Source organism: Alosa alosa, chromosome 5 (assembly GCF_017589495.1).
Source record: "Alosa alosa isolate M-15738 ecotype Scorff River chromosome 5, AALO_Geno_1.1, whole genome shotgun sequence".
Taxonomy (NCBI): Eukaryota; Metazoa; Chordata; class Actinopteri; order Clupeiformes; family Clupeidae; genus Alosa; species Alosa alosa.
In genome coordinates this window covers 26499095-26511984 of record NC_063193.1, presented here as the reverse complement: position 1 = coordinate 26511984, position 12890 = coordinate 26499095, and the positions used below count along the sequence as shown (strand labels likewise).

General features: G+C 43.9%; 1 protein-coding gene across 1 annotated transcript in view; it reads left to right on the top strand.

Annotated features, from left to right (window-relative positions):
• Positions 1-12890, top strand: part of gpat2 (glycerol-3-phosphate acyltransferase 2, mitochondrial) — a 74909-nt gene that overhangs the window by 28756 nt on the left and 33263 nt on the right. Inside the window, 2 exon segments of the mRNA XM_048243807.1 lie at positions 3108-3207; positions 12473-12658. Coding sequence (XP_048099764.1) covers positions 3108-3207; positions 12473-12658 — 286 coding nt within the window.

The following is a 12890-nucleotide window of genomic DNA, read 5'->3' as shown; positions in this document are numbered from 1 at the left end:
CGTACATGAATTCACGATGGAAACACACACGTGAGTCGTTGCTTTGATCAACGACGCCTCACACACACACACACACACACACTAGCCCTATATATCCTCTCCCCTGTGCCATACGTCATGTGCGAGGTAGGACTAGATGGGCCCCTAAATCACATGCATCTGTTCGTTAGTTGACCAGTCCCTCACTGCCAGTTGATGTATTGCACTGAGGTGACATAAGACTGTTGGGTTTTTAGCACCCTCTATTGCAGTGTTTTTCAAAGTGTGATCCGCAAGCTATCCCAAGTGGTCCGCAAGCAGACGTGGTAAAATATAATATAGATGAGTTGTTTGCAATATTGAACCAACTTAAATCGCCCTGCAGAAAGTCATTCATTTCTGACAGCGCTACTCGACCAGGGTTCGACCAAGGGAAAACAGGTTCTGGGAGGGTGTTTGGCTCGGGGTCATGGTGCAAAGGACCCTAGGGTGAAATTACTCCGAACCATCGCTTTAAGTGGTCCTTGGTCTGAAAAAGTTTGAGACACACTGCTTTATTGATGTCCAGTGCTGGATTACACAATACTACACATCATCACTAGCCTAGAAATCTAGACGCACCCTAGCGGCAGCAAATTACATTTTCTGCCAGGGCTAGTCTAGCAACTCTCCGTTGGTTTGTGAGCTGGAAAAAGTAAACTTTTATCAAGCCAATCAAATCGTGTATAGAGACGTTAGGCGGGCTTAACATAATGATTGATGGCAGAGTTGCAACGGTTTGGCTTGAATTCCCTGCTACTTGAAAACAAACAAGATGGATGTTGCTGTTGGCGAACAGTGTGACACTAGTTAAGCTTTTTTTTTTTAAGTTGGCAAAAGTTTGAACTAGCCAACTAGCTCCGCTGGTGGGAAAGCGCACTGTGACTCATAGCGCTGTCCTATTGCGTGCAGAGGGAAAGACAACCGATTATCCCGCCCCTCGGTCTGAGCACTGCGAACGGTGAGTGCCCAGACCCTACATTTTAATGTGGGTCTGGCTCGTCAGGCTATATCATCACTGCATCCTCACTCACAACTTTGTATAGTTTGGAGAGGACTGTAAACGATTTCAACCTGTAGTCTTATTGCAAAAGATGTATTACATGTATTTGAAAATGTAGGATACCTTTCCCAACAGCCTAGTAATGAAACCTTTCACCAGTAGGTTATACTGGCAATGTGAAAGATCTTTGTTTTATCCAAATAAGGATGGGGCTTGAGTTAACCATAGCAACTGAGTGCTTGCTTTTTTTCCATTTCTCATAAAAATGTCGATAGTGTCATAACCTGATCCCATTGCAGGTGCTAGCCAGACCTCCACTGTTCTAGAACAGAGGCTTGCACTCAAGGAAGGCCACAGTATTGAACACATTCATTTGATCCTCCAAGCCTTAAACAACTTCTTTGCTGACTTTGACACTTCTCTAAGTATTTGCCTTTCCTAAGCAACAATACACCTCTTCCTGTCTGGCAGCCATTTTGGATCATGTCCATTTGGATAAGTGGTTCAGAGCTGGAAAAAAATAAATGATAAAAACAAACTGGTGGGTCATAGTCTCCTGGGAGCATCCATGCAAACAGGGCATAAATCTTAAAGATCTGAATCTAAAGACTTGGACAGGATTGATGAGAGTACACTAACCGTTACTCCACAGTGGAATGAATAACTACTGTGATACTGTCACAGCCTCAATGGAGAGCTCAACAGCCAATGTGACCTTAGGCCAGAAGGGTTATGGCAGATGTCAGTGAGTGTTCAGTTTCATCCTCCTCTCTACTCTCTTTAGAGTAGATCATTGTTACAGTACACTACATTACAGCATCAAAAGCAACACATTACATTTATCTAAGACTTTATGGAGGCACCTAAAGCACTTTACAGTGGGGGGCGGGTGTGTGGGGCAGGGGGGGCACCATTACCACACACCCCATTAGCATTCAGTCATTCTCATTGGTCATTTTAGTCAATTTTAATGATTAAAACTGGTGCTCAGCCAGAAAGGGGAATATTTGTGTCGGTGTTATAGACAGAACTGGAAAAAGCACTTTCTCTCACGTCCTACACAGTACATGTCGGCTGTTTCTGTAGTCCTCTGCTTGTGTCTTAACTTTTACTTTTTAAGCACTTAACTCGTTAGATGTGTGGTTTTGACTATAATGAAACTATTCACTCCTTAACCATGTTAATCACGTCCTTGACAACGATCGGATTCATCCATCGCTGCAATAGCACACATCGCTCCTGAATGTTTACTCTGCAGGGAGGAAGGGTAGGGAAGGCAAATCTATGGCATTGTCAAGAGCACTAAAGGGAGAAGTGCCATTTGTTTTGACTGCTGGACTTCCAACATAATCTCTCTCCAGCGTCGTGAACTCCCCCTCTATCTAATCTCAGATTTGTATTTAGTGGTATGGTCGATATCCACTGGACATCGAGGTCCTCCAGACGCACCTACTGTAGGCAAACATACCCAGTCTATCTCGTCAGTCTAGTCTAGTTTCTTTTGAAAGTGTCTTTTCTGCTCATTAGGATGAGTGTCCGCATCTGCTCACTCTAATTTATGTGTTGTGAGTAGGCCTACTTCAGAGTGTTCTCAGCAGCGCTGATGAATAGATTTTTTTGCTCCTCCTTTTTCCTCCTCTGTGTTAAATTGAAAAGTATATCACAGGAGTGCGTAAAAGAAACCAGATGCTTTGTCGAGTGTTTACGGCAGTCTGGATGTCAATAGCCCTCCTCTCTTTCTCTCTCTCTCTCTCTCTCTCTCTCAATTTCAATTAACGTGAGCTTTTATTGCATGACAGATGTTTTTTTTTTTTTACATTAGACAATGCTTGTAGTAAAATATACAAATAGATACACATTCAAGATTAACAATCAGAATCTCAACTATTTTAATCCCTCTCCCTCTCTCTCTCTCTCTCTCTCTCTCTCTCTCTCTTTCTCTTTCTTTCTCTTTCTTTCTGTCTGTCTGTCTGTCTCTGTACCCTCTCTCACTCATACACAAACACACACTCACTATCTGTCCTCTCTCTCTTTCCCTCTCTCTCTCTCCTTCCCTCTCTCTCTCTCTCTTTCTGTGCAATCACAGGGCTGTACTTCAGAGACTGGGTGTGATCTTGCTCCCGCGTGGTGCAATCACAGAGCAGGATGCTGAGACGGACAGCCTCTACTCGCCCCTCATGAGCGCTGTGAGTGATTCCCTCTCTCCTCGGGGACAGTAGTAACATGATGACTGACTGACTGGCCACATTGCTCCCTGCTGTATTCTGTCTGCATAATCATAGCAGCTCCTCACGCTGAAACAGACGCTCTAAATATGAAATGAAACTAAAAATATCTACACATAATACTGAATGAGCTGTTGCTAGAACTGATTGGCTTATTGAAAACGGGGAAAAAAAGAGATTTTATGACTGTCCCTGTGTATAGTGTCTATCTACCCAGGGAGGCCCTATTTAATCACCCCAGCTAGATTGGGGGATCAGCTTATTAGGTGACTAAGAGCCCGTGTCGCCAGGATCTGTCTGTCAGGAGACAGCCTATTATGGCCTATTAGAGACAGGGCGAACTCAGTCAGTGGCCTGTGTGCAGGATGGAGTTTTCAGTCCGTATATAACCGGACTAACACGCTCAACACCTTAGTTCTCAACTGGGTGCTTAATCCTGCTGAATGTCAAAAAAAAAACTTTAGGAATAAAGGATAACACTCAGTTTCTCAATAAATCACAGACTCCTCCAACAGCCTGGACTGCTCCCACTTACAGAACCATGTCGTGTGTGTGTGTGTGTGTGTGTGTTTGTGCCTCACATCACACACGTTGCAGTCTGTGCTTTAAGAACAACAGGCACAAAAGGCAGGTCTTGTCTGCAGATTCCTGTAGTTAGAGGTCTCTGCCTGCCCTCAGTCATGCTAGGTTTAAATGGAGAAAACACTTGTGAGATTGATTAGGGCTGAGTGAATCAATAGATCTCTGAGCAGTGATCTCTGAACACATGCATGCCATATGAAAGCAGTGTAGGAGAGCAGCCGAAATGGCCTGAACACTTTGATCTATATCACATGAGAGGAGGTGTGAATTAAACCGTCGAGGCAGTGTTTCGCTCAATATGAAAATTTCCAGTTGTATTGACCACTAGTATGAGGCACATATATGCTCTCATTAGTAGGAATGGATGGTGCTGTGGCGTCAAGCATCATTAATTGTGAATGGTGGAATATGATGATTCTGACAAGGTATAGAAAGTAGAAATACTGTGTTTACTGTAAGGTGATACAGACATGCCTTTTCAGACATCTCACTGCTACTCTCTCTCTGTCTCTGTGTGTGTGTGTGTGTTGGATGTATTGCACTTATGCATGTGCTTGTGTCTGTGGTGATATGTACTTAAAAGTAGGATTGTTGGTGGTTCTGTGTTTGTGGATATGTGTGTTTGATGTGTTGCCCCCGTCTGTGTGTGTGTGTGTGTGTGCGTGTGCGTATGTGTGTGTGTGTGTATTGATGTGTGGTTGAAAGTGAGCGTTTGTGTGCGCACATTCAGTGTGGTTAAATCCCCCAATCCTCCTCGTTCAGGTCGAAAGTGCCTGAAAGCCTGGCGTGGCTGACCGTTTAGCTGGTGCAGATTTGCCATTTTAAGCAAAATCCCCAAAGAGAGAAATCTACGCAGACACCACCTGACAGAAGAGTGGCCTCTCTAGTCTACTCACAAGCCTCTCATCTCTCCTTCTCACTCTCCACACTCACACACACACACACACACACACACACACACACACACACACACACACACACACACACACACACATTCACATACCAAACACACACACACACACACACACAACACGTACCACATACCTCACTCTCTCTCTTTCCCTCTCTCTATCTCTCCCTCCTTTCATTTATTATTTTTCACTGCATCTTTCTTTTTTGCTCTCTTATTTCGTTCATTCTTTATTTCTCTCTGTCTTTATTTTACTTTTATCTTTTTTCACTCTCCCTCTTTCTTCTCTTTTCTCCCTTGTGCTCTCTCTTTCTCTCTAACTAACTAACTAATGACGGACTAGCCCTACACTTTGTACATCCCACCAGCGATGCCTGCCTGATGGATAGATAGGTAAGAGTGGGTGTATCTGGAAAGTAATTTGACGCAGTCGAGTGCTTTCCAATGAGATTCGGTATTCTTCAGTGAATTAAGCAAATTCACCCACGTTAAGTGAAAGTCTCTTTTGTCTCTGTGGAGTTAAGTTTATTTGACTGTGACATGGTCAGTGGAGGCCTTATCGGTCTGAATAGGTGTGTGTGTGTGTGTGTGTGTGTCTGTCTGTGTGTGTGTGTGTGTCTGTGTGTGTGTGTGTGTGTGTGTGTGTGTGTGTGTGTGTGTGTGTGTGTGTGTGTGTTTGTGGAGGTAGGGGGCGTTGTAGGTGAGGTATTGTTTGCATGCTAATGGCTTCGGGGAAGCGAAAAGAGAGAGAGAGAGTGTGTGTGTGTGTGTGTGTGTGAGATGTGGAGGAGGAGAGGAAAATGGATTGAGAAAGAAAAGTAGAGATGTCAGTCTGAAAAATGATGGCCATGAATCAGCGAAGAGGCATGTGTAGGGAGAGGGAAAAGAAGATTTCAGCTTATCACCTGCCACAAGATGTCCTGGCAGAGAACTGTGTGTGTGTGTGTGTGTGTGTGTGTGTGTGTGTGTGTGTGTGTGTGTGTGTGTGTGTGTGTGTGTGTGTGTGTGTGTGAATATGTCTCATACATCAATGTGCTCTGTGTGCTCTTTCATGCGTGTGCCAGTGTGTGTGTGTAGGTGTCCCATGCATTGCGAATGTGTGAACATGTGTTTGGGTGTGTGTGTGTGTGTTAGTAAGTGTGTGTGTGTGTGTGTGTGTGTGAGTGTGTGTGTGTGTGCGTGTGTGTATGAGTGAGTGAGAGACAGAGAGAGGATGAGAGGTTCCAAGCTGTCTGTTGTCCTTATTTGGCTGCTTTGCCCCAACCTATAAAATGTTACTCTTAAGCTTACAAGTATGCTGCAGGTTTGTTGTGCGCAGCCAAGCGTTGCCTTCCCCAGAGTTTTCACAACATTCACCGTCGACCAGAAACAGATTAGGACATGAGCAGCCATTAACCTGAATCAAGCGGTCAGATTACCTTGTAGTGTAAGCCCCATGGAAATGTAGGCTTTTCAGACCTTAGCGGGCCTTGCTGAAAAGTCTCACTCTTAGCGGATATAGCAAGGAAGATCAGGCACCAGCTTTTCATTTGTGGTTAACCTCCAGTGACACTTTCCTTCCCAGCGTCCCAGGCTTTATCTAAGTAACGTTTGATAAGATGCGGGCGGGGTGAAGCAGTGGTATAGGATACCACCTGACAATCGGTCGGCCTGGTTGTTTCCGTTCCTGTATCTGTCTGTGTCTTTTTCGATGAAAACCGGCTGCCACTTTTGTGCCCTCAAGCAAAACACCGGGGTTGCTCCGGGGAGACTGGCCCTTGTAATAATTGCCACATAATAATTGCCCTTTGTAATAGCCCAGCTACCTTCATGAGGATGATGCTGTCTTTTGTGCTACGTCGATGATGTGCTTGTATTTGCCAAGTCTGAGGCAGAGAGTTTGTAACGCTTGCGCATGGTGTTTGACCAGTTGAAGGAGCACAACCTGAAGCTGTCTCCTGTTGTCTCCTGCTGTGTTGTGTTTCTTAGGAGATCGTTGAAATGTTTAGGTAATATCATTTCTCAGGAGGGTGTTGCAAGAGATCCAGATAAGGTTTAGGCTATGGTGAATGTTTCGCAGTCAGTCCTGATGGATGCTGATGGCGTCACGCCGTCAGCGAGTAAGATCCGCTCCTTTCTTGGCATGGTGGTTTACTACCTAGCCTAGAAATCTAGACGCACCCTGTAATAACTGAAACATGTAATAATTGACACATGTACTAATTAACACATGTAATAACGGACGAATGTAACAACTGACACGTGTAATAATTGACACATGTAATAACTGACATATGTAATCTGACATATGTAATTGACACATGTAATAACTGACACATGTAAGTCGCTTTGGATAAAAGTGTCAGCCAAATGAATAAAATAGAATAAAACACACACTTAAAAATGGCCTGCAATGCTGACCTCAGGTGTGGCGTTGTTTTCACTGCGTGCCAAACACCACCACGTCCTTCTTGCCCCCACCCCAGTCATTTCCTACTCTAACACGTAGGCTGCACACTGCAAAAAACTGCTTATCTAATAAAATCTAACCAAGATTATTAGTCTTATATCAAGATAAAAATAACTAGTTTGTTTTGTTTTCAGTATAAAGACACTTACCTAGCACTTTCTCGTGAAATCATTCTACTTAATTTAGGAAAAGTTTGACTTATTTTAAGACATCTCATCCTGAAAACAAGCAAATTTTTCTGCCAGTGCGTTAAGCAAATTTGTCCTGAAAACAAGCAAATTATTCTGCCAGTGCGTTAAGCAAATTTGTCCTAAAAACAAGCAAATTTGTCTGCCAGTGCATTAAGTAAATTTGTCTTGATAAGACTCCTTAAAATAAGTCTTCTTAAATTAAGTCAAAATGATCTTACGGGAGAGCACTAGGTAAGTCTTTTCATACTAAAAACAATACCAAATAGATTTTTTGATCTTATTACAAGATTAATAACACTTCTTTAGATTTCATTTTTTGCAGTGCATCAGGTGTACAACTGAAACGCTCTGTTAGCAGAGCGTGAAAATCATTTTAGAAGACTGGTCTTCTAAAAGTGAGAGAGTATTTGTCATGTCTGATGTAGCCACTTCCATTGATTATAATGGAAACTAATTGTTGCACAAGCAGAGCACACCAGTTACGTGCCTGGTGGAGCCTGCCTGTAAGCCTAAGCCCCCTTTGTTGATCCTTCGCCAAACTGGCAGTGCTTAGATGCCGCTCAGCGTAGTGTTTCAAGACCAGGCTACGGAGGAGCGCCCGAGGGATGCCGCCAGAGACTTTCTAATGTGGAGACACAGCACTCAAAAAATCCTCCATAGAAATGCATGGGGCTAGTTTGTCACACCAATATGGCCGTTGTCTACACATATCCCACCGGCAAAACGTCAACATGTGAATACCTTGAGCCAATCATGTGGTGTTATGTGAATACATTGAGCCAATCATATGGTGTGTTGTGAAGACATCGTGCCAATCATGTGTTGTGATCTCGCCGCTGGAGAAAGATTGGTGTCATGAAGCCTTACGCACACGTATTTCTGCCGAAATGGATGCCCAACAACGAGTGCCCAAAAAGCGTTGTGAAATGGCCGCCGAGTGGAGGGATTTGTCTAAAAGGACTTTGATGCCGCTCAGCGAAGTGTTTCCAGACCAGGTAGACTGGCAGCACCCGAGTGTCCAATGGTCTCACCTCCGTTTCGCATTACAGTACATTTACATGTATTGATTTAGAAGCCAAGTTCATACACAGTAACGGTTCCAAACCTGGAGACTTGAGTAGTGTTGTGCTATGACACACTATCTATAAGTTTGCATTTTTATCAGCATGTCAAATTTAATTAAATCCAGTTTGCATTTTTATCAGCATGTCAAATTGAATTGAATCCAGTTTTATTTGTATGTCTCCTTGGGATGGAACCCTTAGGCGAGGATCACATCAGCCAGCGGCAGCGGAAAACTTAACACAACGCTCAGACCATAATACGTTTTATCTCGTTACTAAGCAACACAAAAACGGTTTGTCAATTGAATACGCTCGCGTTGCGCTTTGAAAGTTGAACCAAGTTCAACGCTCAGCTTGTTCAACGCTAGCGTTACGCCAGCGTTGCCACCGTTCCGCTGCTGAACCATAGAGAACAATAGAAAACCTGCCACTTGCCGCTGGCTAATGTGATCCCTGCCTTAGGCCTGGTGTTGTTAGTACTGTGCTATACTAGTGCCCTCTCAGCACTTTGGTCAACTGCCATTATTGCCATATTAATGAGTTGACGTTAACATTGACTACAAGAACTCCTTCAAGTTGTAGTAGTTGGTACGTGGAGCCAGTTGTTGTTAGTACTGTTTTAGGAAGATCTGTGTGACCGAAACGTTGTGTGAAGTATAATAAAGTATTTGCATGCTTAAAGGACAGTGTGCGGGATTGCTTCAACACGCAGTGCTGTTTTAGTAGAAGTGTACTAGCCTGCTAGTCACTCTAGTAAGTAAGTTCTAGTTTTTTTTTTTATAGGTTTTTCTCGTAGGAAGTTATTAGTGCTGTTCAAGAACAGAATGCTTCAGCCTGTCGACATAAAGTACAGTTCTCTTTACAAAGGAACCACAGAAACTTTTGTGCTCTCTTTTCAGCACACTCGTGAGTGCTTTTCATCAGACTCTGAATGTGCTTTGCTTTGCAGAAATGCACTCACCCGTGTTAAAGGATGTTCTTTATTCTCTACCCCCGTCCAGATGAACAAGGGTTTTATGCATTAAGATGAACAAGTTGATTTTATGCATTGCGTCAACCTTGCATTATTCACTCTTGCTGTTCTCTCCCCTTTGCTCATTCTCTGTCTTCCTCTAACAAATCTCATTACTTGGTTGCTGAGTTTGAATTCGATAAGAATCAAGGTTTTACCCTCTCTCTGTTTGTGTGTGTGTGTGTGTGTGTGTGTGTGGGGGCGGGGGTGTATTAAAACCACTCAGAACTGGCTTGTGGACTCTTCCTTTTACTCTCTACTCGGTATTCTGCTCTTAGAGTGTGTGTGTGTGTGTAAATATGCGTTTTTGTTGACTTCTTGAGGTGATCGTTATCACCATGAACACTGAAGCTATTCTTGCTTGCATCATGATTTCTCTGACTTTTCTCTCTCTCACACACACACACTCACACTCACTCTCTCTCTCTCACTCACACACAAACACACACACACACCAGGGCAGCATAGCAAGCGACCTCCCAAGCCAGTGTTGGTTGTTTTTCCCATTGATCTCCTTCTCTGGGCACCCTGCAGAGGATGGGCCCTCCAGTCTGACTGCCTCCTCCCCAGGCTTCCTCCCATTAAGAGGGCGTCTCCTGTTACTGTCAGCAGGCTGTGCCCTTGCTACTTGCTCCTGGATGTTTTGGGCCTTGGGTTGGGAGAGGGGCATTGGCGGTGTTCATTGTTTTGTCCGTGTGTATAAATAAACAACATCGGATTTAATTGAATCTTTCATCCAGACACAGCACCTTTTGTTCTGTGCACAAATGGCGGCCCTCCTCATTCATTCACTGACTAACTTTCTCGCTCTGACTGATGGCTTACCATTTACACTCACACACTCACACACTCTCTCACACACACACACTTACACACTCACACACTTACACCACACACACACACACACACACACACACACACACTCTCACACCACACACACACACACACACACACACACACACTCACACACACACACTCACTCACACACTTACACCACACACACACACACACTCTCCCCCGTAATTTTTTTAAAATTATGACTGCTAAACACACCATTTTAACACAATTTTTTAGGACAAAAATACCAACAGAAAAAGCAACACCAGTCTTCTGTTGACTCATTTGACGTGAACATTGCCTACCTGCAATAAGCTATCACTTAACTGCTTGACACTACCCCACATGGAGAAATATTGCACGTTAACAATGGAGAGAACCTGTCAGAAATTATTTATTGTGCGAATGGGTTAGCATACCATAGCTTTTGGTGAACGGAGGTGCAGATCATCCCCCTAATTCATTCCTGTTCACAACAAGTCGTGACTTATGCCCAATAAACTTTTAACTACAACAGCCTAATTTCGAGTAGCCTAGGTGAGACCCATGTCTGTATCACTGGGTTATTAATGCATGATAGGCCTACACTATAATATCTATTTTGTAAGGAAAAGGAACTATACGCTCATTCAAAATAAACTTTTGAAGCTTACCTCAAAAAAGCATTTTCGCAATTGTAATTGTGTTGCATATAGTAGCTTAACTAGTGTCAATTCAAAAACACACACTGTTATATCCATTTTTTGGATTAGACTAGCCAGTCTCTTTGCACACATTTAATGAGCGCTCACACCACTGCCCACTAATGTTATGCCTCTTTATTTGAAGTAAGAGAAGGAAAGTGCCGCACACTCTGAGTAAATGAAAAAAAACGTTTCGGCCTACAAGGTTTTCATCAGATCGCATGTAGTGCATTCAGACAAAAAAAACTCATATAGCTTAGGTTTAGACTCCTTGATTGAAATCAATTAGTCAGTTGATCACTATCCAAGACGAAACCCCATCGGATTGAGGACGTCATCAGATAGGTCGAGGTGAGGACGTCATCAGATCGGTCGGCCCCAGAATAGATCTGGCCATAGTCTGTAATAATAATAATAAAGATGCAATTTGTTCAAAAATTCATAAAAAGACATTACAGTTTCCATCCTTAAAGAGAACATCATAAATAACATCTTTATCACATCTAAAAAACATTATTGTTAGCATAGTTAGCATGCCTCTTTATTTGATAACACTAAATTAAGAAATATTTCCTAATCTGAAAAATGTTTAGTTTATTTTTCTCTCAGTCCGCAGTTCTATAATACCATTCAGTTGTGCGGAAAGTTATCCATGTACCAGCAATCTCCTCGTTGAGGAGGCCCTAACCCTGCAGATCATAGACAGAGGTCTCTCTACTCGAAAAATGACTAATTGAAAATGACCGCACCCCCACTTCCAACGTCACTGTACACACACACACACACACACACACACACACACACACACACACTGACTTTATACACTTACTCATACACTCACTCACCCAGCCTGTCAATCAGACTTAGTACTTCATTTGATCACTCAATTACATTTTCATTTTGTTTCTAGTCTTTCACTCGCCTTTCTCTCACTCACTTTATCATGCACTCTCCCTCTCTCTCATGCACACACACTTACACACAGTCATCTCCTACTCACTCAATCATCTCTCTCTCTCTCTCTCTCTCTCCATCTCTCTCTCTGCCCCCCCCCATTCACACACACACACACATTCCAACACTCCTCTTGGTCACATACAAATTCATAAGAATCTGTCTTTAGTATCTCTCATCCACACATATTGAGAAAAAGCACACCAACACCTCTCTGTGTCTCACATCTAGACAAGTAGACACATACTTGTCAACACTCCTTCTCATCTCTTGCTGTTACATGCACTTACTCATGCGTGCCTGTGAATCACTCACACACACACACACACACACACACACACACACACACACAGACAGACAGACAGACATTTACACTCTCTCTCTCACACACACACACAGACACACAGACTTCCTTTGGCTCTGCTCCCCCCTGCTCTCTCATCTCACAGCTGCTGCCACTGCTGCCTTTTGCTTATTCATTTATTTATTTATTTATTTGTTTGTTTGTTTGTTTATTTGTGTGTGTGTGTGTGTGTGTGCGCAGATGACCGGGGCACTGCTACAGGAAGGCGAGAGCCTCAGCCTGACCCTGGCAGCGGACAGTGGGCACGGAGGCCAGTGGCTGGCACGTGCCCAACAGGCGCTCACCGACGGTGTGGTGCCCGACGCCAACCTCGTCCCCGTGGCCGTCTCCTACGACTGCCCTCCCGACCTGTGCGCCCTCCCTCAGGTAAGTTCTTCCACCCTCCCAATCAGATCTGTTGCCCCTTCGGTTTTTCCTTTACCCTCCACTGCCCTGTCCAAACCCACTCGCCCTCCCTCAAGTAAGTTCTTCCACCCTCCCAATCAGATCTGTTGCCCCCTCGGTTTTTCCTTTACCCTCCACTGCCCTGTCCAAACCCACTCGCCCTCCCTCAGGTCAGTTCTGTCGCCATCCCACCGCTTACATGGCTTCCACTGCC